This window comes from Anomalospiza imberbis, chromosome Z, assembly GCF_031753505.1.
Source record: "Anomalospiza imberbis isolate Cuckoo-Finch-1a 21T00152 chromosome Z, ASM3175350v1, whole genome shotgun sequence".
In the NCBI taxonomy this organism is placed as follows: domain Eukaryota; kingdom Metazoa; phylum Chordata; class Aves; order Passeriformes; family Viduidae; genus Anomalospiza; species Anomalospiza imberbis.
The window spans coordinates 65,472,798-65,493,594 of record NC_089721.1 but is presented as its reverse complement, the minus strand read 5'-3'; the positions used below and the strand labels follow the sequence as shown (position 1 = coordinate 65,493,594).

At 40.4% G+C, this 20,797-nt stretch overlaps 1 protein-coding gene across 4 annotated transcripts in view; it reads left to right on the top strand.

Annotated features, from left to right (window-relative positions):
* The window catches only part of IQGAP2 (IQ motif containing GTPase activating protein 2), a 124,502-nt gene that overhangs the window by 46,946 nt on the left and 56,759 nt on the right, over positions 1-20,797 (top strand). For all 4 annotated transcript variants that reach the window (XM_068176399.1, XM_068176397.1, XM_068176398.1 and 1 more), the window contains exons 3-5: positions 17,512-17,668; positions 18,813-18,890; positions 20,628-20,704. In XM_068176399.1, the coding sequence (XP_068032500.1) occupies positions 17,512-17,668; positions 18,813-18,890; positions 20,628-20,704 (312 nt within the window). The remainder of the gene's footprint in view (positions 1-17,511; positions 17,669-18,812; positions 18,891-20,627; positions 20,705-20,797) is intronic.

Genomic DNA, 20,797 nt, shown 5'->3' with positions numbered 1-20,797 from the left:
ACACAGCCAAGCTGTGTCAGATCAGGGAATTGATTTAGTCAAACATATGTATCTTGTGTTGTTGCATTAGTTCTCAGCAGGATCAGTTCCCTGGTCCTACTCTCCCCACTATCCCTGGTGCACTGGTGTGGCCAAAATTGAAAATGCAGACAAGAGTGCAGTAGAGGACGAGAAGTAGGAGAAGCACATTAACTTGTCCAGTGGCTATCTATCTGTACCATAAAGCAAACTTGAAATTATATCCTTAGCCTCACTTAAGTAGTTTGACAGATTTCAGATGTAAACATCTTATGTATTGACATGAGATACTTCTTTGTGCCCCCTTTGCCCCCACACCACATGGTCGAAAAAACCAACATTTGCTGTTTGTGGTCATTGTGCTGTACTGGGACCTGGAGAACAGTTGTCCTGGGGAGCACTTGCCATCCTCAGGAGTCCTTTGTCACAGCAACTTGGGGCATTCTGAGGCTGGCACACAGTGATGGAGCTCCTGGCCAGTGGCCTGCACAGGCAGATGAAACATGCGTTAATTAAGACCAGAGTCAAAGGCTTTTTCCTTTGTGAAATGTCAAAGGCAAAAGAGGCCAACAGATATGATTTTGTGGGAAAATTAACAGTCTTCTAACACTAGTTTTTTGTTCTGTTCCTCTCCTGTTTCTGGCAGATGTATCCATTTGAGTTCTACTGGTTTGGGAATGTATGTGGAATTTAACTTGCTACTAACTATCATGTTTTCAGATGTCTGACCCTGGCCTGGAATATTGTACACAGTATATTCTCAAGATAAATGAACTGAGCAGCATGTTTCTTATTACTGCATTTCTGTCTGTGTTCTGTGTTAAAACCAAACAGTGAATAAAACCTGGCATGTAAACTGATCCACCTGTATTAAAGCACAGCACTAAGCAAGATAAGTCTAGATGTTCAGCCTATGCACTTTGTTTCCCGGTGTGATATAGTACTGGTTCTGCCCCTTAGAGCAGTGTGCTTTACTGCTTCTTCTGCTCCTGATTATTGCAACCAGAATACCAACAGATGTTCCTGGTAAGACCATTAAATACGGCATTTAAGTCAAATTTTTTATAATTTAAAACTCATTCAGAAAGATCTTTGCCCTTCAGTTGTCCCTAACCTATATCATATCTTGGACCTGTAGCTTAAAACAAGTTAGAAGGGCTCATGATTTGGCTGCCCTCTGCTTATGGAGTGGGATTTCCTGTTCAGGCATTGAGGTGACAGGTATTATCAAAAGAGATTATGCTCCCACCAGCCTATAAATAAAGCACATTGAACATTGGATATTGTTCATCCTGGTTCAAATAATTGTTCTTCATATGTCATAAATGCATTGCCAAAGGAATTACCATGGTGTCTGGTTTACGTAGATGTGAAAATCCCAAACAAAGCATCAATCCAATATTAGGCATTAGGAGAGCTAAGTACAGACCTGATAACATGTATGCAAAACTAAAAAGGGTTGCAATGCATTCCTCTTGTTGTTTAAATATTTCAAGCCTCCACCCAGACTTGGCTCCACATTACTTCAATATTTCTAGATGCTTTTGAGCATTCTGCTTTCCCTTGACATGGACATTCTGCTCTTGGAAAACTCTGGCCATGCAGATTCACATGCATTGAACAAAGCTGAAACAGTCCCAGTGCTTAGACACAAGTATCATGGTGACAAGATTTGTGAATTCAAAACTGAGTAACTGATGGACTGCTGGGCAGCCTGATGCATGTTCCTGTAAGCCTGCGTACTAATAATAAAAGTTGCTACAATAATATAAATTTACTTTTAGTCATGTTTAAATAAAGTACACTGAGACAAAATTTTTGTAGAAGAAACAAATCAAAACAGCAATCCCCACTTCTAGCTTTTTGAGAAGATGCAAGATGAAGGCACTGGCAATTACTGAAAATTAGAATTGAGTTTTCTTGTGCAGGTACTTTGTCATAGAAAATTCAGTTCCTTTGACAGAGAACCAAGGAGAGACTGAAATGAAGAGCTACAGCTATGTTCTGGTTAGTTTTTATTCTTACATAGAGTACTGCTATTTCATCTATATAACAGAAATTGATGTAACACAAAGGCAGCTTTTGAGTTCTCGCCGCCACTGAATGATGGTAATTGGCAGTATAAAGACAGTGTTTTAATTTTTGCTCACCATGATTTTCTAGTTAGACTCCTAAAAGTAAAGGCAGATGAGTGGTTATTGCAATACAGCAAATACTCTAATGTATGGGGCTCTCTCTCAAGTAAGTAAATATCTTAATTTAAATTAAAAAAATAAAAATGTAAAGTTTGTGTTTGACTTAGAGCCCCAAATGATCTAAAAATTTGCATATAGGAAAATCTAGTTAACCTTAACACCCAACATGAGAGAGATTGGGAGTTTACTATTTGCATGTAAGCACAATTAGTAATAGAATACAAATATACTGAAATTAGTTCAAAAATGCAATGCATGAAAAAAACCTGAAAACTTTCTGAAAAAAATCTGAGTTTACTCTCCCTCTTAATCTAGAGTTTTCTTGACTCTCTTGCTTCACACAGTTGGTGTTTCTCTATTCAGTTGTTGCAAATGCTTTATCCTGACATGTGGTATGTTGCAGTGGCAGTAGGGGTTTTTTTTCCAAAGCAAACCAGAATGGAGCAGAGAGGCAGTGTTTATGTAAAGTAAGCTGTGTGAAAGGAGTGTGCTATAATTCAGGAATAACATATACATTTATAAATGTAGAATTAAGTTGCTCAGGATTTTGTTAACAAGCTGTTTGTATTTTAGAACTACATCTGCCAGAGTGATATTGACAAGACAGCTTATCTTTCACTTGCCATGTTTGTAAATTAATTGGCAAGGAAAAAAAATCCTTATTTCTGAAGAATAAATGCTTACACTCTTTCCCTGGCCAGCCATAGTGAAGACAAAGTCCTTTTGTGCTGATATATAGAAGAGAATAATTTCCAGCTCTTTGTCTGAGAGAAGGGGATATCTTTGAATTGGCACTTTATGCCATCTGCATGCTGGGCATATTCCACTATTTTTCATAGGACTAAGAGAAGTAAAGATTATGTACTTGCCATGATCAATTGATGGGTAGAAAAATTAGTCTAGTGTTTCTTTCAAGGACATGTTCCCTGTCTGTTACTGTGCGTGAATGAAATATGTTTTTCTTGAATGGCAACATAACATGTAAGATGATTAGTGGAAAAGCAATTGCTGTTTTATTTTTATTTCCAGTAGCTTCCAAATGGGCTGATCAAACTTGCTGCTCAGGTAGGGGCTGTGCATCCCACTTAGCTCATTAGGCTGGATGTATGGTTTGTTTTTTTTTACTTTCATGTTCTTCTCCAGCCTACATCTTGGTGTCACCTTAATGTGCTTGCATACAGTGCCCTAGCAATAGGGAGAGTGGTTGGTCACATGTTGAGTCACTGGGTGGGCAACAGTGGAGTTTGCTCAGCTCTTGAATGCCCTTCTGCACTTCTTTTTCCAGACTGCCGTCCCACAGGTACTTTTATGCTGACATCAAAATTCTTTAAGTATCTTTATGTGCATATCTATCAACATTCTTCCCACTTAGATACTGGATTTACAGGTTATGTTATAGAATTCAGTAGTACTGTGTTTATTTGTTTCAGTATAAAGGATTGTCCATCCCCTCCATGAGAAGCCTACTTCTGCCAGACACGTAACAGCTGAAATGTGTTTTGATTTTCTCTTTTAAACCAAGTATTTAGCATGCTATTGTATAGTCTCAATAGGGCCTACCCTATGTGCAGTGTTGTGGTGGCAGCATTGCAAGGAAGGATATGCAGGTATCTCCTGAGCACAGTTTTTGAATTTTAAGAGGCTGGACATTTAACATTTGGATAAACCTCCAGCCTCTTGATAAACAAGTATGTTGAAAGTAGCTGAATGCTTAAGTTGCAAAGATTTGGCCTATTTGAGAACTTGATGCTGTGGAAAACAGGACAAGGTTGGCAACTAGGTGGAATTCTGCTTTTCCACTTTGGAGAAACTCCCTTATTGAAGTGTGGTGATGAAAACATACTACCAGTCTGGGGATCTTGAAACTGGCTGGCTGCGCAAATGCCTCCTGCTTGTACTAGAAGCTGATGAAGTTCTAGTGGCTGACAATGTTATGAGGGAACAAAAAAGGACTGTGCTTGTTCCCTTTTTTCTCATCTGAAGTAGATGAAAGTTGTTGAGAGGGTCTTTGGGTATTTTTGCAGCCCACTGAGAGAAAAACAACTTGCCCCCCTGCATAGGAAGTATCTGCTTTGGTGAACATGGAACTTCTGCTGGGCTTTTCACTTCATTGCAAGAACACTTGCACTCCTGAAATCAAAGCGTGTAACTCTCGTGCTCTAAATTAAAAGCAACTGGGCTGTTAAGTTTCTTTCAATACATATATTAGTTCTCCTGAGGAAGAAGAGTATGTAGACATTTTGACTATATTGAATTTCATATGAAAAGCTGAAGTAAATATGCTGTTTAAATATGTGGCTAAATTTCAAAGTAAATGTGCAGAAGTTTTGCAAGACATACTTTTAAAATATTTTTGAAGGGGGAGATCTAGGTATGAAGGTGCTCTGTGTCAGAACTTTGTATTCCTTCAGTTTCAACTTGAATCTGTTGGAATATGGGCACAGTTATATTAATACTCTCTTTTGAGGTCTTCCTTCTTTTTGTAAGTTTCTCAAGAACAATTTTACATTCACTATTGCTGCCAAATCTGCTGTGATCTCCAGGCAATTTCCTGCCCCTGATTAAGCATCTTTTCCAGTGCTCATGTTCAGATGTCTGATAATTGAGTCGATGGGAGGGTAGGGATCTCATGTATTCTTTAGAGTCTGGCAAATCTTATTTTCTCTGGAGCAAAGCTGCATCTTGTTCTTGACCTGGGCTAAGGTACAGAAACCTCCACGCCCCTTTGAAACCTCAGTCATCATTGTCTGTCAGACGTTTTCTTTCCTACTGTAGGTCTGTCTGTCCTGGTGTTCATCCTGTGGCTCTTCCTTGTCTAGTTTCTACTGTGGTTGGCTCTTCCTGTCCATTTCTCTTGTTGACAGGAACCGTTTGGCATGGTGATGGTTGCATTTCTCTTCCTCTCCCCTGTGGCAGTTGTTTTCCCAGCACTGGTGTATGACTGGTGTCCTCACACCCTGCACTGCTGCCTTGCTTGCCACAGTGCAGGCTGGCTGATGGATGCTGCAAGAGAGATTGCCATGAGAGCCAGTAGCATCACTGCTCTCTTACATGAGGTTTCATACTGCCTGTGGTCAGGCTCTGCAGGCTGCAGCTGCCAGTAGCTCAGCATACATGAGTCCTACTAAAAACATATAAAAACATGCTCTATGAATTATAGGGGAAAGTGAGGATCCAGTTTTTGTGGTGGCTTCTGGGTGTAACTGCAGCAGTATCTTTCTTCCTAGGGTACATAGAGCGCTGTGCGGGTGCTGTACTTGATTGGGATGAAGTATAGAGGAATGGGCAGAGTAAGAAAGGGAGCAAATTCACAGGTCAAAATAGCAACCTAAGTCACTTAAGGTGTCAGTGGAGGGCTGAGAGTTAACAAGTTGTGATGGTTTGCTGATTAATTTGATCAAAGTAACTAAGTCATTAATAGGCTTGGCAGCAAGGTAAATTAACTATAAATACTTTTTGGTTCAGGTTCACAGGTACAGGGCATTTTTTTGCCTGTGTTAAATTGCTAGCTAAGTGCAAGTTAGAGGCCCTGAGGTTAGTGCTGTTTATGAAGAAAAGTAGGAAAGTGCTCCTGTAAACCACTTTGGTGTTTCTTCTTTCTTGCTGTCTTTTTGTGACAATAATACAGTGAGCTATACCAGCCTAAAAATTAGTTTCCAAATGAAAGAGTGCTGATAAGGATGCCTGGGTGTCTGCCCTGTGGTTCACTTTGATTTCAAAATAAAAATGACTGTAACTACTTCCATTTTCTAATACAGATTTTTTTTCAGTTAATTTCTGTGCCTGAAAGCTCTTGGAGGTGATACAGGAGTATTTCCTAATAGGGCACTGTGTTGATTGAAAAAGTCTCTATTGAGCTTCTCTGCAGCAGTTTTTATTTTTCAGAAGTAACTTCTACAGAAATTGATGAGCAAGCCTTTATGCAGCTGACAACTTGCTAGAGGGTTAGAGCGTGCTGAAACCTCACTGGAAACAGAGATACAGTACATAAGCTCCATTAATGGTTTCAAATAGTCTCTAGAACTTGTCAGTTTTTTCTTCAGATTTTAAAATTCTTGCATTTTTATTTCTTCTTTGTGCATGAACAAGAAAACAAAGAAGAACTTTGTTTTACATTTACCACTAATACATAAAACACTGTGGTTTCTCATAAGTAGTCTCATACATCCAAAATAGGGTTTAAGAAGACTTTTCTTGCATATGGCATCTTGTGATTAAACAATGTGACCAGTAATGGTGATGGCATTCTGGCTGGGGTTGTGTGGCTGCTATGTGCTCCACTTGGCTTGGGCTGCCACTGGCAAGGAATTGCCTGCCTCTTTGCTTTTCTGCTGCTGGTTGACGTGGTGACACTGAAAATCCAGAGGCATTCATGGCTTGCCTGAGTGGCAGCTGCAGTGGGAATGGTGTTACAGAGCCTGGGTCAGCCATGGACATGTGGGTCTTGTGTTACTGGGTCAGCTAGCCAGACCATGAGGGCTGCCTGGGGAGGCGAGCCAGCCAACAGGATTGATGCTGATAGATGGTTTACCCATTCAAAACACTGAAATACTTTTTTTTTTTTTTCTTTTTGATAGGTTAGAAGAAAATACATTCTGGTACTTGGAGTCAAGGTGGTGGCAGGGGAGGCTGTCCTCAACTGGTTCTAAGTTCCATAAGACAGACTTGATACACCATTGACATGTTTCATGTTTGTGGCCTTTGAACCAAACGGTGTCCCAGTAGCCTGCTTTTGCCAGTCCCTAATACCTTATCTGGTAACTGGAAGGCTCTTAGCTGATTAAGTATTTCTTGTACCTCTCTTACTGTCTCAAGTAACTTGAATACTAGGGCATAGATGGTAGATTCTTATCACTTGGTGAGTACTCTGATAGGGGTGTATCGCTGTTTGCTCTTGGAGAAGAGATTGTCTTATGTACATGGATGTTGAGTATGGTGATCTCAACACCCTTAAACTAAAGTTCTGTCGCTAGATACTGGGTATTTGTTGCATGACATGATTAATTGCACTGTTTTATTTTTACCATGCTGATTACAATCAACTTTTTTTTTTTCCTAGCCTAACCTAGTCTTTAGACTACAGTTTAGCTTTCACACTGCCCTATTGCTATCTTAATACATTAATAGAATTCCTTAGTACATTCCTCATGCCAAGTGACTATTTCAGAGTTCTGCAGCTAAAACCTCATTTTACCACTTAGTTCCTCCAGTCCATTTTCTTAAAGAATGGTGGTTATATTGCTGTATCTTAAGTGCTATCTAGAAAGATGTGTTTGAGATGCCAGTTACTATTTTATGTAGCATTTGGTTACATGTTCTCAAGAAAAACTCCAACTTACACTGGGAAAATTACAGCCAGTTCTTTACCAAGAGCCAATGTCTACATATCATACAGAAATTCTGGTTATCACTCTTAGTGTAAAGCAGTGCTGTCTACCTCAGGTCTGTGAACAAAACACTATGCAGTTTTGAAACTGGCAAAAAGATATGGTTCTGGAGGATCCAAAGTTTTGTTCAGCAGTTATTAGCTTATGTTCTGATGGTAAAGGTGAGACTGCAGGGCAGTCATTAATATTTTTCCTGTTTTCTCTTATAGAATGGTTGCTTTTCTTCACCAGTGTAAAGTCGCACCATTCATTTCTTTGATTTTCATTTCTTTATGGATTATCAAATGCTGTTATACTGCTGCCTGCATTTTTCTCCTCTACAGCAGACTTAATTTGTGTGCATGTGCTTCTCAGAATTTTATACGTTGTTATTAAGTGGGTAGGGGACTACTGTCTCTCCAGCCATGGAAAGTGGAGGGGAGAGCATTTCTTGCATAGTCATGGGAAGAAGTAAACAGGAACAAGTAACTGTAGGTGCTGTGCATTTTGTGTCTCACCTAAATGCCTTGGTTTTAGCTGTGTTCCTCAATCTTGTGTTCCTTTTTGGCATGGCACCAAGTTGAAACTCCTTGTTGCAGTTTTGTGGAGTTTACATAACAGTAAATGCTTTGGACAACAGTTCAGCCTTTCACAAGCTGGCTCTTTCAGTCTTTTCACTCTTTTAACATCTTGTTCTCTCATGCATGGCTTTTAATTCTGATTTGGCTGCTGTTCTGCACCTTTCTTTAAAAGTTTAAGCTGCCTGTCAAGTAGATGTATGTCTTGGGTTATTTTATGGCTCCTGTACCTGCAGACTTGCTGCTAGCTGCTTTCACAAAACTAACCTTTGTCAGATATTAGACAGGAAAATATAAATGTCCACATCTGATCCAGTGGACTTGAGCTGTTCAAGGAGTCAGAACAGCACTCTGCATCCTGCCAGGCTCAGGTTTGGTTTCCTCCTCTGCCATAGGTCATATGTGTGGCCTCAATGCAGTCTTTAGTCTGCACCTCTTTTGGGGGTTTCTGCTGATCCAGCTAGTTTGGTTGCCAATAAGCAGGTCTGCAGGCAGAACTGTCTCCCCCTGTTGCAAATCTTGAATCATAGCCTTGGCTTTAACACTTGCACACTATAAAAGCTTCTATGTTGAACCTACACGGGAGCTATTTCCCTGAGTCACTTGTCTTCCTTAGAAAGGTGTGATGATTGTAGGCATAGTGGTAATGTTTGTGCCTGTTCTCTCACCTGCAAAGAAAGGTAATAGCACATCCCTCTGGACACCTGAGGACTAGTACTTGCATGGAAGGCACTTTGCAGTAGTAAGGGGCAAACACATATAATACTAGATCTTGATGTAAGAATTACTGTATTACTTTTATGGTATTTTTGATATTCTTCCATGTGTGGCTAGTTTGACAGCTGATGGAAACAGCATATCTGTTGATGCAGTGGATTTTGGGCGAGGCTTAACATGTTTCCTAATGGACATGTTAGCATGTTTCCTAATGGACAGCTGTGATTCAGTTTCAGTAGAAGCTTCATCAAAATGACTGCTAGATAGATTGCTTCATAGAGACTGTAGCTCTATTTTCTATGGATTTGGATAGGAATTACTGCCATGGCAGGGTGGGGGCTTTAAGTAAAGACTGTGATTTAAGATTAGTGGGACTATTGTGTGAAGAAGGTGTGAAGATTATTTCCAGGACTCATTGGTTATTTTACTGCCACATTTCTGAGGCTTGCCAGGGGCATGCATGTTCTGCTGAAGCGCATTGCTTGGAAGACTATGAGATTATTCCAGGCCAGAATCTTTAAAATTGTTAAGTCTAAAATACTATATGCTGTTTTAAGAGGGTGCCCTAAACTGTATTACCATATTGTAGCTATAGAAGACATAATAGAGCAAAGCAAACTGCTGTAGCATGTAGCAAGAGTATAATGTGAAAGTCTAAACTACAGTCTGCAGTGCTTTCCTAAAGCAAACATTGTGCATTTGGGGGGAATAACTTGTTTTGCAACATTTCCACACTTACAAATGCTATACTGTATAAATGCTTTTATTGCTGTGTCTGCTTCTGTTTAACAAATCAGTGACTGTACAGATTTGTGAAAATTTGTAAGATTTGTAAATTTAGATTAATTCATATGCCAAATTCATCTTCTTTTCAGAGAAAGGCACTGTTTTATTTGTAGGAAGACACTTTATGTTTGTATGTGGGACTTGTTACAGAGCTTGTGTCTGCACTACCTAAAATTTCATTAGTGATTTAAGTCTGTCATCTGTCTGAAATTTTGCTTTCCAGGGGCCACTGAGCCACCGCTGCCAGACTAACACAGGAAATACTTGTGTTTCTGCTGTTGTGTCTCTGCTGCCTGCTGGAAGAGAAAGCTATTAAAACTGGTCTAGACACTGCAGCTGGGTGATGCATGTCAGCATGAGTTGTGTTAACTTAGTTGCACAGGTTTTGCAAGATTTTTAGTACTATCCTGTTCCATCCTTTTTTCTCCCTTTTCATTCAAATGAAAATCCAGTTCTTCGCATGAAAAAAAGGCTGTTTCAGACCATACAATCAGCAGATACTTTTCCTCTCCTGAGACCTTTGAACACAGGCTTAATAATTCCACCTCATTTGCTCAGGTAACCTGCTGAGTGCTGTTGTTTCTGCTTGGAAGAATTAGGTGAAGTTTCTTAAGGACACACACTTGCTGTGGTTGATCAGTCTCCACCACCACGGTGAGCTCCCTTCCTGGCACTGCTCTTTCTACTGCCTCTTTGATTTTCTTCTCCAGACCTTGGCAGCTTCGAGCCAGGCCAAGAGCAGGGGGAAAAGATGAGGCATCCCTGTGGCCATCAGCCTGGGCTTTGTTGACCCCCCCCCACTCAAGCACCATTATCTCAAATAGCAGTCCTGGCGTTTTGTGGTTGATACGTGGTGCTAAATCTTAATGTCTCTGCAAACAGACAAGACAGCAAAACAAAGCCTTGCTGTATGCTAAGGTTGAGGACTGTCCTGGAGTGCATGCACGGTGTGTTGCACCTTGTGTTGTTGTTAGCTGTGGTGTTGGTTGAGAGTCTCTACATCTTTTCCTCCACCAAAAGACTACTGAGTAAACAGGACTTGGCTGCTGCTGGGTGCATGCAGCCTGCAATGGCAGTGGGGCCAGGTCATGGCTCCAGTGCCAGCTTCCTGAGCGGCACCTTACCTTGTGGACTTTAATCACTGATTAACCCACATAAAGGGTGGCTGGAAGAAAACAGATTAAACCCGCACATAGTATCTGTGCTGCCATCTTGTGCACTAGAATTTTATAACACCTTTAAGATTATTTTGTAAATATGGCAGTGTTGTCATGACAGCAGAAATCTGGTGTAGAAAAATGTGGCTAATATGATTTATTGCTGGTTTAGTGTGCTGTGCAGGTCAGGCAAGGCATCACTGCTTCTAGCTTCTGCTTAATTGAATTGAATATGAAATGCATCTGAAGGGCTTTGATCGGGGAAATGAAAGTCGCAACAAACTTCAGGCTGGCATGTGCAGCTCAACTAAATGCAAAAATGTGCAGTGAGATCTGTATTGTTTTAACATTTATACACTAAGAATCCACACATGAATGTTTCATAGTTTTCAGTGTAGCTCTTGCTGAAAGTCAGTATCCTCCCTGGTGTAATCATGATTGTAGAAAGTTGAGATACTAGCTGGAGATTCAAAGATATGCAGCTTTGAATTTGAACCAACTCATGGAAGTGTAAAAAATTGACAACTGCAAGTTTATCCAAAATCTCTTACTAAAAGGATTTGACATTTTCTTTATGTGCTGACATTCTCAGACCTGGTGTAGCCAAGTGATTCATGGTGTTGTCCATGTTGCTGCCTTCATATTACTTCTTGTATGTAATGTGAGAGAACTTGTGACTGGGATGACCTATATCACACCTTCCTTCACCCTACTGCTGTGGTGACCCACAGTCACAAACTTTGATTCCTTTCAGACAAGGTAAGTTCTTAGGATAGGTAGAACTTCAGATGCAGTAGAGACTGCCTTTGGAGTATGAATCTAGAGCCTCAAATTTAGAATCTGATGTTTCCAGGGTGTCTGGCTCTAGGAGTAAGTTGGCATCAGAGAAGTGTAGCTCTGACTTGAGCTAAGGCTCTCATCTGTAAGAAGGGTTTGGGGCTGAATGTACCAGAACATGACGGGGGGGGCAAAAAGGGTGTGAAGAAAGTAGTTTATTTCAGTGACCCACTCTACTCTCTGCAGCCTCAAAGTCAAGCCTCCAAGGCTGCGCAGTTTTTAACATAACTAATAGTTTTTGCTGTGATGGTATTCAAATTTTATATATCTATTTTCCTGGAATGGCTGGAAGCTGTGCCTGCTCTTCCCCTGGAAGTAGCCTGTGGCTGTTCATGAAATAACCTTTTCCTAAGTTTTCTGGTTTAGAAGATGTATCATACTAAAGCTTGCAGTATTATGAGAACAAATTCCAAAGTTAACCTACACATTTTCCATATATACAAATCAACAGTACCACCACCCCCCCACTCAGCCAAGGAACACACCTAGGTTGTTTTGGCTGCTGTCACCATCCTTTGTAAAACAAATAATATTTAAGGGAATGTTGGCAGCTAAAAGAAAATTACATTCTTTTTAAGCAAATGGAAATTTAGGAGCTGAGATTTCTTAACAAATCTGTAGATTCAGAAACTAGAGACATAAGTGTGGAATTTTAAATTATGAGTTCATGTGCTCCAGATAGTTGTATATTTCTGCATATCTCCAAGTAAAAGTTTTTACTTAAACCACTTCTAGCACTTCACAGACGTTTAAAGCTAGAGTCTAACATTTTGCTTTGGGTCTGATTGTGGTTACTATTATTTTCTAGCAAAAAGATATTTTTCTTTGGAATGAGTTGGCCGCATTGTACTCTCTAGGTCAGCAGTCTGTTTCACTCGGGCTGAACTAGGTTGAAAGGCTGTGGTTGAGAGCAAGGGAGGTAATAAATGAGTCATAACTTACGTTTAGCTTGTCTTCACTATACCTTTCCACAGCAGCATGCAGTGTTCTGAGCTTTGGCTCTGGAACCCCATCTTTTCTTCTTTGAAGGTCTGTTCCCACAAGGATAAACCTGATGCCCTTGGATCCACATGTTGTTGCATAAATCTGAAAAGGCAGGGCAGCAAAAGTATAAATTTTACTGCACAATTGTGTGTTGAATGTGATAGGCTTTGGGTGGGTTGTGCAATGTATCCTCTCTTTTCTGCTGAACATTGACTCCAGCATTTCCAGTCTTTTGACCTGTCGGTCTGCTTTGCTGATCACACAGACTGTCAATGACAACTTCATAACTGGTTAAGTTCATAGTGCAGCACTGTTGCTTCCAGTTCCCTTGACCTTGCTTTGAATGAGAGTCAGCAGGGATTTTTTTTTTTTTTTAATGCAGTCTGAGCTAATTTTACTGCTGCTACTTTGACAGAATGACAGAATGGTTAAAGTTGGGAGGGACCACAGTCAGTCATCTGGTCCCACTTCCCTGCTCATGCAGGGTCGTCCCAGAGCACGTTGCACAGTATCAAGTCCAGCTGGTTCTTGAACATTTCCAGTGAGGGAGACTCCACAACCTCTCTGGGAAATCTGTTCCCGTACATAGTCAAATGTGGAAACTGCATCTCCTGGTCAGTGGCCTGCTGGTTGTTGCTCTTGAATGTGGCATAGAAGTCATCATTGTTATCCTGCCAGAAATTCACTGCTGAACAGCTCTGCCTTGGATTGTCAAGAGTTAAAACAGAACTGAGCAAAGCAAATACTTACTCAATACTCATTCCTGGCTGACTCTTTAGTACTGCATATTGGAACTGAAGTTTTGGAGATATATTTTCATTGATCACATCTAGGTTTACTTTTTCGTCTAAGGCAAATCCTTACTTTGTGTGTTGGCAAGTACTGCAGTATTACGAAAATCAAAGTGGGTTCTACTTATGTGTTCCCGAGTATCTGTCTTTAGGAAAATACCTGCTTATGCATGTTTTAGCCAAACAGTAAGACTATAACTGGCATGGGTAACTCTGTAGGTCTGTTACAATGATTTCTAATTTTAGACAGTACTACCCAGAACTTCAGCAATGCTGTATGCTTTACTCTGCTTCCTGAGGCTGACTTTTGTCTATCCACCATGGAGCTGGGTTTGGGTTTAGCTTAAATGAGACCAAATAAACCATCCTGTTCACAATTTTTCATGCTCTACCTCAGTCAGTAAGTTAAAATTGTTAAAAGTACAGTTATGGGATTATATTGTTAAAAAAGGATGGTAGAAATGCATGTGTACATTTGATAGCAATAACAGCCTTACACTACAAGCTTCATACTGAAGGAAAACATACTGTCTAAGATTGAGTTACAGACCCCTCATCATGTGTATCAACAATATTAACTACTTTTTCTGGGCTACAGTTTCTGCAACAGATTTAAAGGTGATGCTGATGCTGCAGTTCTGTATGCTCAGGAAAACAGTGGGTGAGCCAAAAGCAATGCTGCTTCTTTAGCCTTGAAGCAAAATAAATTGCTCCAAAGGTATCTATAAATCCTTGCTGTCATGTGGATATTCTCGGTTTCACTTAACAAAACCAAAGTAGAAGCATTTCTAGTTTTCTCAGTCCAGTGTGCTCCTGCTGACTGTACCATGTCATATAATAACCTTCATAAACTGACCAAACTATGTCTTAAAAAGCAGAACCTTACAAGGTTCTTTCTGTTTAAAACCACAATTGCCTTTTAACTGAATCAGTTTAAAGGGAACAAAACTTCTGTAATTGCAAGAAGCATTGGGGAGAAAAGTGCTATAGATGTGCTGGTTGACAGGAAACTCACCATGACCCAGCCATGGGCACTCCCAGCCCAGAAAGCCACACGTGTCCTGGGCTGCATCCAGAGCAGTGTGGGCAGCAGGGCCAGGGAGGGGATTCTGCCCCTCTGCTCTGCTCTGCTGAGACCCCACGTGCAGTGCTGCATCAGCTCTGGGGTCCCAGCACAGGAAAGGTACGACCTAGTCCAGCAGGTCCCAGTGGAGGGTTGGAAAATTGATCAAGGGGCTGGACAACATCTTCTGTGGGGACAGGCTGAGAGAGCTGGGGTTGTTCAGCTTGGAGAAGAGAAGGCTCTGTGGAATACTTTTAGCACCTTCCAGCTGTTTGTGTAACTAAGTTACAAGTTGTTTGTATGCTAGCAGATTTTAGTTAAAATCCTGAGGTTTTTCCTTCCTCTGATTAAACAGGTGCAAAACGGAGTAAATCCTTTCACAGTAGATCTTGTTGTAGCTGAGTTCTGCAACTTCCAGACATTGGTAAAACATATCTTACATGTAATACAGCTGTAGCTCTGTTCTCGGGCTTGGACACTGATTACCAAATGCTGTTAGTTGCCCTATTGCAGACCCCTATTTTTTTCTAGAGATATAACTTACAGATTTTTGGTTATAAATGGAAAGAAAGTTTGCATCTTTTAGGCCTGCTCGACTAAGTTCTCTCTAGTTTTTCTCCTCTTTTTTCCACTGAGTTACTAACATTTTCCTTCTCAAAAGATATTTATTCCCTTGTATATTTATCTGGATTTGCTGGTTTGACAATTTTATTCTATGTTATCTTTTTTCTTCTTTCTGCTTTCTTTGCATCCTCATACTGTTTCCTGTTTGTTCCTCAGGCTACTGCATTTACCCGTTAGACACGGTAGCCTCCCTAACTAGAACAGGAGGGTTCCAGATTAATTTTAAAGGCTTATCACCGTGCTGGAAAAAAACCCACAACAATTTTACTGTTGTTGAATTGCAAGAGGTTTGACAAACCGAGGAGTAGCTTTCACTTTGGATTAGCATCTCATTTAGAGCTCAGGGAATGACTCAGTTTTCTATAAAAGTAGTAAATTTTTGTACTGTAAGGAAGAAAAGAAATTCCATGTGGACATGTGTGTATCTTCTTCAAAAAAATTCCAGTGCAGTACCTGTTGGTGCCCTGGAATTAAGATGTTAGAAAAACCCTTTCACAAGAAAACTGAGAATTAGAAGTGCAAAGAATCCAGTGTAAGGTACAAACTTGCTGCTCGGAGCACACAGTTCATATCTCTGGAGATGGTCCATTGAACAGTAGAGTCAGCCATGGCTCATAGTGAATACCTGCTGTGGTTCAGCAAGCTCCTGATGCTTATCTCTACAATTATTTTTCTACAAGTCACATTCTAGGAAAAAAAATTCTATTAGAAAAGTTAACTGGCTCAGGTAAAAATCATATTTGCCTAGAAGTACACCTATGTATATTCTTCCTTGTCTTTTTTGGAGATGCCAAGTGTGTATAAATCTATTTAGTTTCTAAAATGCCATTTTGGGACCCTTGGCATGGATCCATAACACGCAAAGATGTAGTGCAGGATAAAGCTGGGAAACTCATCAGGAATACGATTCTCCTCATTAAAGCAGCTTTTATACTGCAGAATACAGTTCTCCTAATGACACTTGCTTCACGCAGTTCTATGTGATATTGTGTTGGATTTATGGGTGTTTTCCTAAGGAGCTATTTGGGTAGTCTGTGCTTCAGTGAAACAACTTTTGTATGTCCTGCAAAAGTGGAATGGAGTAGAGCATTAGTCTAGAGTTCTAATGTGAAACAAAGTGACGTAGTGAACTTTCTTCTACATGGTGGAGTGAAAACTGGCTCATTTTCAACCTGGATCCAAGATTTCTGGTTTCTGAAGTCACCCCTATGGAGGTGATAGATTTGTAATGCTGTCTTGCTTACAATGATGCTGCCTTAGTGACAGTAAGCAAAGTGAACTAATGTCTTAAACTTTATTCTTGCCCTTCATTTTTCTTATTTGTATTGATATTAATATCCTAAAAGCATGAGAGTTTGACGAAGCAAATAAAAAACAACACTGCAAAGAACTAAGCAGATTTAAAGCCCTTGTAATGTGATCTAGCTGCTGGAAATAAGAATAATATCACAGGGCCAAAACACTTAGACCACCAATATAAAGAATTTCTGGTCCAGTGATTAAGAGACTAATATTTCTTGGAAATGCTTTGGAAGCAATTTTCTTGGCTACTCAATATAAACGTATTGGATAATATGGTTTCATGTCTGATATTTGCCTTCTGAACTGGTTATATATTCAGTTAATACTGATTTCTGTCTAGCACCATGTCTATCACATCTTAAGTCTCAAACGCATAACTAGTTTAGTTAAACTTGGAGTTTAGTTAATCATCCAACCTCAGAGGATTTAGTCACTGTCACTAACAAGAAGCCATGTTTCAACCTGCTTTCTGCCAGGCAGACCTCAAATGTGTAAATTACCTTGGGCTCTTCCACAAAACCCTCACTCATCCTTCCAGCACCAGTCCTGCGTTTCACGGGTGAGAGTGGAGAGCTCACATGCAGGAGGAGGATCATCTGCAGGAGTGCTCTGTACTGAGCTTGGGCATTGCTTGAGGTTGTGTTGCACAGCGCATTGGCTACAGGAACCTGCCTCACCCAGAGCACTGCTGTCCTTGATGCTCATGAGGTTCAACGCTGGCATAGAAATCATAGAGGTTTTTTTAAATGCAAACATCAGTAATACACAACACTCCATGTTGTCTTCTAGTTTTCAGCTTTAATTACTGTTTATTCAAAAGCCTAGTACTGTTCAAAATATTTGAGTTAGACCCCCCCGGGGTGTGAATACTTCAGAGCATGCTATTGGCTTACTGATGGCTTACAATCATGGATATGACCCTCTAATAATTTTGATACGCCATGTGAATGACTATGAGAATTTTCTCCTTAGACCTTGTCCTTTTCCATTATAATAACATTGTGGTGGTGATATTTAAAGTACGATAGCTGTGGGCAAAAGCTGTAACTCATATTAAAACCCAAATAAAAATGTTTCTCAAATGTTTCTGTAGATGGATGGAGGTCTGCTTGGACGAAGAGCTGCCCCCAACTACGGAATTGGAAGAAGGCTTAAGAAATGGTGTTTACCTTGCCAAGCTTGCAAAATTCTTTGCACCTAATGTGGTGTCAGACAAAAAGATCTATGATGTGGAGCAGGCACACTACAAGGTAATAACTTTCTTAGTTTTCTCACCAGGATGACAAAACCCAGCAATGTTTGTCTTCCAGCTCTTGCAGATTCCCAAGCATGTCTGGTTAGTTTTCTGTATCTTTCTTTTAAGGCTGTAGGGACTAGATAGAAGATGCACAGCTGTAGGAAGCCTGTATGATAAGTTAGAAATATTCTACCCTTAGAAAAAAATGTTTTGGTGTTGCTTCAAGTTTTTAAAGATTACACTTCTGGCTCCAAGGAAATAATGAGCTTTTCAAATTATAAAGTTATTTCTGATTAGGAATACAAATCAAAAGCAATTTGGCAACTATTTAAAACTTTCTTCATTTTGTATGGGAGCATATTTGAAATTCATTTCATTAGATCTCTGTGTTTGTTTTATCAGCTTTAACAACAAGAAGCCAAAACCAAACTACCAGTAACTGAGCTTAGCTTGTACCCTGTGTAGGCTTTTGCTAGCTCCAAGAACCTCAACAATACAGAGATATGTACACTCACGCACAGTAGTCCCACTATGGAATGCATTATCTCAACATGTAGAGGGGGCAGGAAAAAAAAAAATTATGGTTAAGAATTCCTGTTACTTTTAAAGGTTTCTCTTGAAAATCTCCAAAACTTGAGAGATTCCTTTTTCCCTTTACCCTAAAAGATAACACTGAAAATAAAATAAAAAATACTTTCCTGCTGTATCCTTATGGTGCTTGCATAGGTTTTAGGGAGGTTTTAGGGAGGGTCAGGTCGGGTATTCAGGTAGAACTGAAGAGTTCCAAGACTTATCTGATCTTCATGGTGGTGCTGAGCAGTGTTACTACTTCTGTGTTTTGGTTCCTTGCCTTTGACATCCAGCCTCTACTCTCAAAGAATACTGAAGGACTGTACAAATTTCTACTTCAATCACAGTCCACCCTGATGGGTACAAATCTGTCTTATGTAACATGAAAGAACAGCTCCGTGTGGAGATGTTACGTGTTAGAATGCTTCATTAGCAAAATTGAAGCTGTTACACTTTGGTTTCTGGGCTCAAATAAGGGAAAATTCTGTGAACTTGACTTCAGGATATAAAACTAGGAAACAACAGGAGGATCAATAAGTAGAGAATTTTCTTAATGTGACTTTCATAATATTCTATGTTTCCAATAGAGATCTGGCCTTCATTTTCGGCACACTGACAACACTGTGCAGTGGTTAAGAGCAATGGAGTCCATTGGCCTGCCTAAGGTAAGCCTTTAAATTTCAGCAAAGAAATTTAAATCAAATCCTTGGCTCAAATTATTGGCTCACTGAGGCCACTTTCATCTGCTTGAGCATAAACAGTTCCTTATAGTAAGTCTTGAGGGAAGGGGTAATTCAAAAAACAAATCTGAGGAGAAGGTAATGTGGAAAGCAGTGGGAGTGTCAGTCCTGTGTTGCTGCTGGCAGTGTGTGTGGGCTGAGGCAGGGACTCTAGCAGTGTTTGAGCTAACTCGAACACTTGGTATCTTACTGCTAATGCAGTCTCTGGGGGGGCCTAGAAAGAATATGGCTTGAAACAGAAAACTTAAATATTTGCTTCCTTTAGGTTACCTCTTCACATCGTTCCTCTTGCTGCCTCCTCCTCTTACTGTACGTGCCAGTTTCTCTGCTTCTACCCTGTTTCCAGACTGTTCTTGCACCCTTCAGCGCACCTGCGTGACTGTGCTCTGCTCTTCTTCCACCAGCTGCTTTCTTGGGTCACTTCTTATATTTACCTTCCTCCTTGCGGGTCTTCACGTGTTACCTCCCCCTTCTGCTGCTGTTTCTGGGCACCAGTGAGTCTATTTTGGATGAAAATCCTTTAAGAAAGAGCTGTGTGCAAGCACCTGTGCTGCTTGTTTGTACATTCTGGCAGCCACACACAGGCCAGGGTGAGCAGTTGCCCACCCCAGGGTGCCTGGGTGCCCACAGCCTGAGTGCCATCTGAGGCACTGTGGTCAGGCACAGTGGGGACGCTCAGGCAGCTCCTTGAAGGGCTGAACGGACCAAGGGTCAGCTACTGTAGGCAAAGTCACTGCAGGTGCCCATAACCAAAAAAGGGCACTCACGACTGCCGTCAGAAATGCCAGAGAGACGGGAAGGGGTCCTGCCCTTTCCAGGTCAGGCTTTTTTTTTTTTTTCCAGTTGAGTCATTCAGCCCTCTGTTCAGCTGGCTGATTTCCACCCTGCCATCTCTCCTCTGAAAGATTGCGTTTCTGTTGCAAAGGATGGTCATGGCCAAAATCTTTCCCAATTCTCCCCGACAAAGCTGTTTTGAGCAAATGATGAAGAGGGCACTGTCCTCAGTCTAGTCCTATTAACCATGGGACAGTGCAGCCCTGAGTGACCAGCCAGGGCTGGAAGCATGCTTCCAACTCTCACGGTTAACTAAGTCTTTTTATTATATTTTTGTGGAGAAACAGTGTTTAGTGACTGGGACCAAGGCCAGGAACAAATTAGTGGTAGAACCAGAACTGGAACTTATGATGTGACTTCTTGGCTAAATTGCTTAATATTCCTCTTTCTAAATATCTTCCTTTGTAAATTATGTATTCACAAAGTTAAGGGTGCTGGCAATTAGAATGATGCATTTTTAAACCATACTTGATAGGTTTGGTTTGTAATGAGGCTTTGCAAATTGTAACTGCATTCCAGGTTTTGGGTGTCTGTAGAGGACAAGCGCTACTGGCTGAGGTTATGCCAAAGGACATTTTCTAAAAATCTTGCTGAAATGCTGTCTGCTCATCTTCCTTTTTTCACCTCTTATTAAGTAGCTTTTATGCTTTATTTAGCTCTTCTTTATGAAAACTACTGATTAAGTTAAAATAACATCAGAAGAGAAGTGACTCATAGCTGTATAAAAGTAACAGCTGAAATTCTGTAAATTTAAGGTATGGTTCTGCAGAATAAATGTTTCTGCTCAGTAATGTCTTCTCTTTTAACTGTGTGCTCTTTGCTTTTAAGATCTTTTATCCAGAAACTACAGATGTCTATGATCGGAAAAACATACCTAGGATGATATACTGCATTCATGCTCTAAGGTAACTGTTGACAGGAATAAAAGTTATAGTAACTGACAGAGTTTGGAGCGTAAGTCTTGAAATGGCTTTAGGACAACCAGTATATCAAAATCT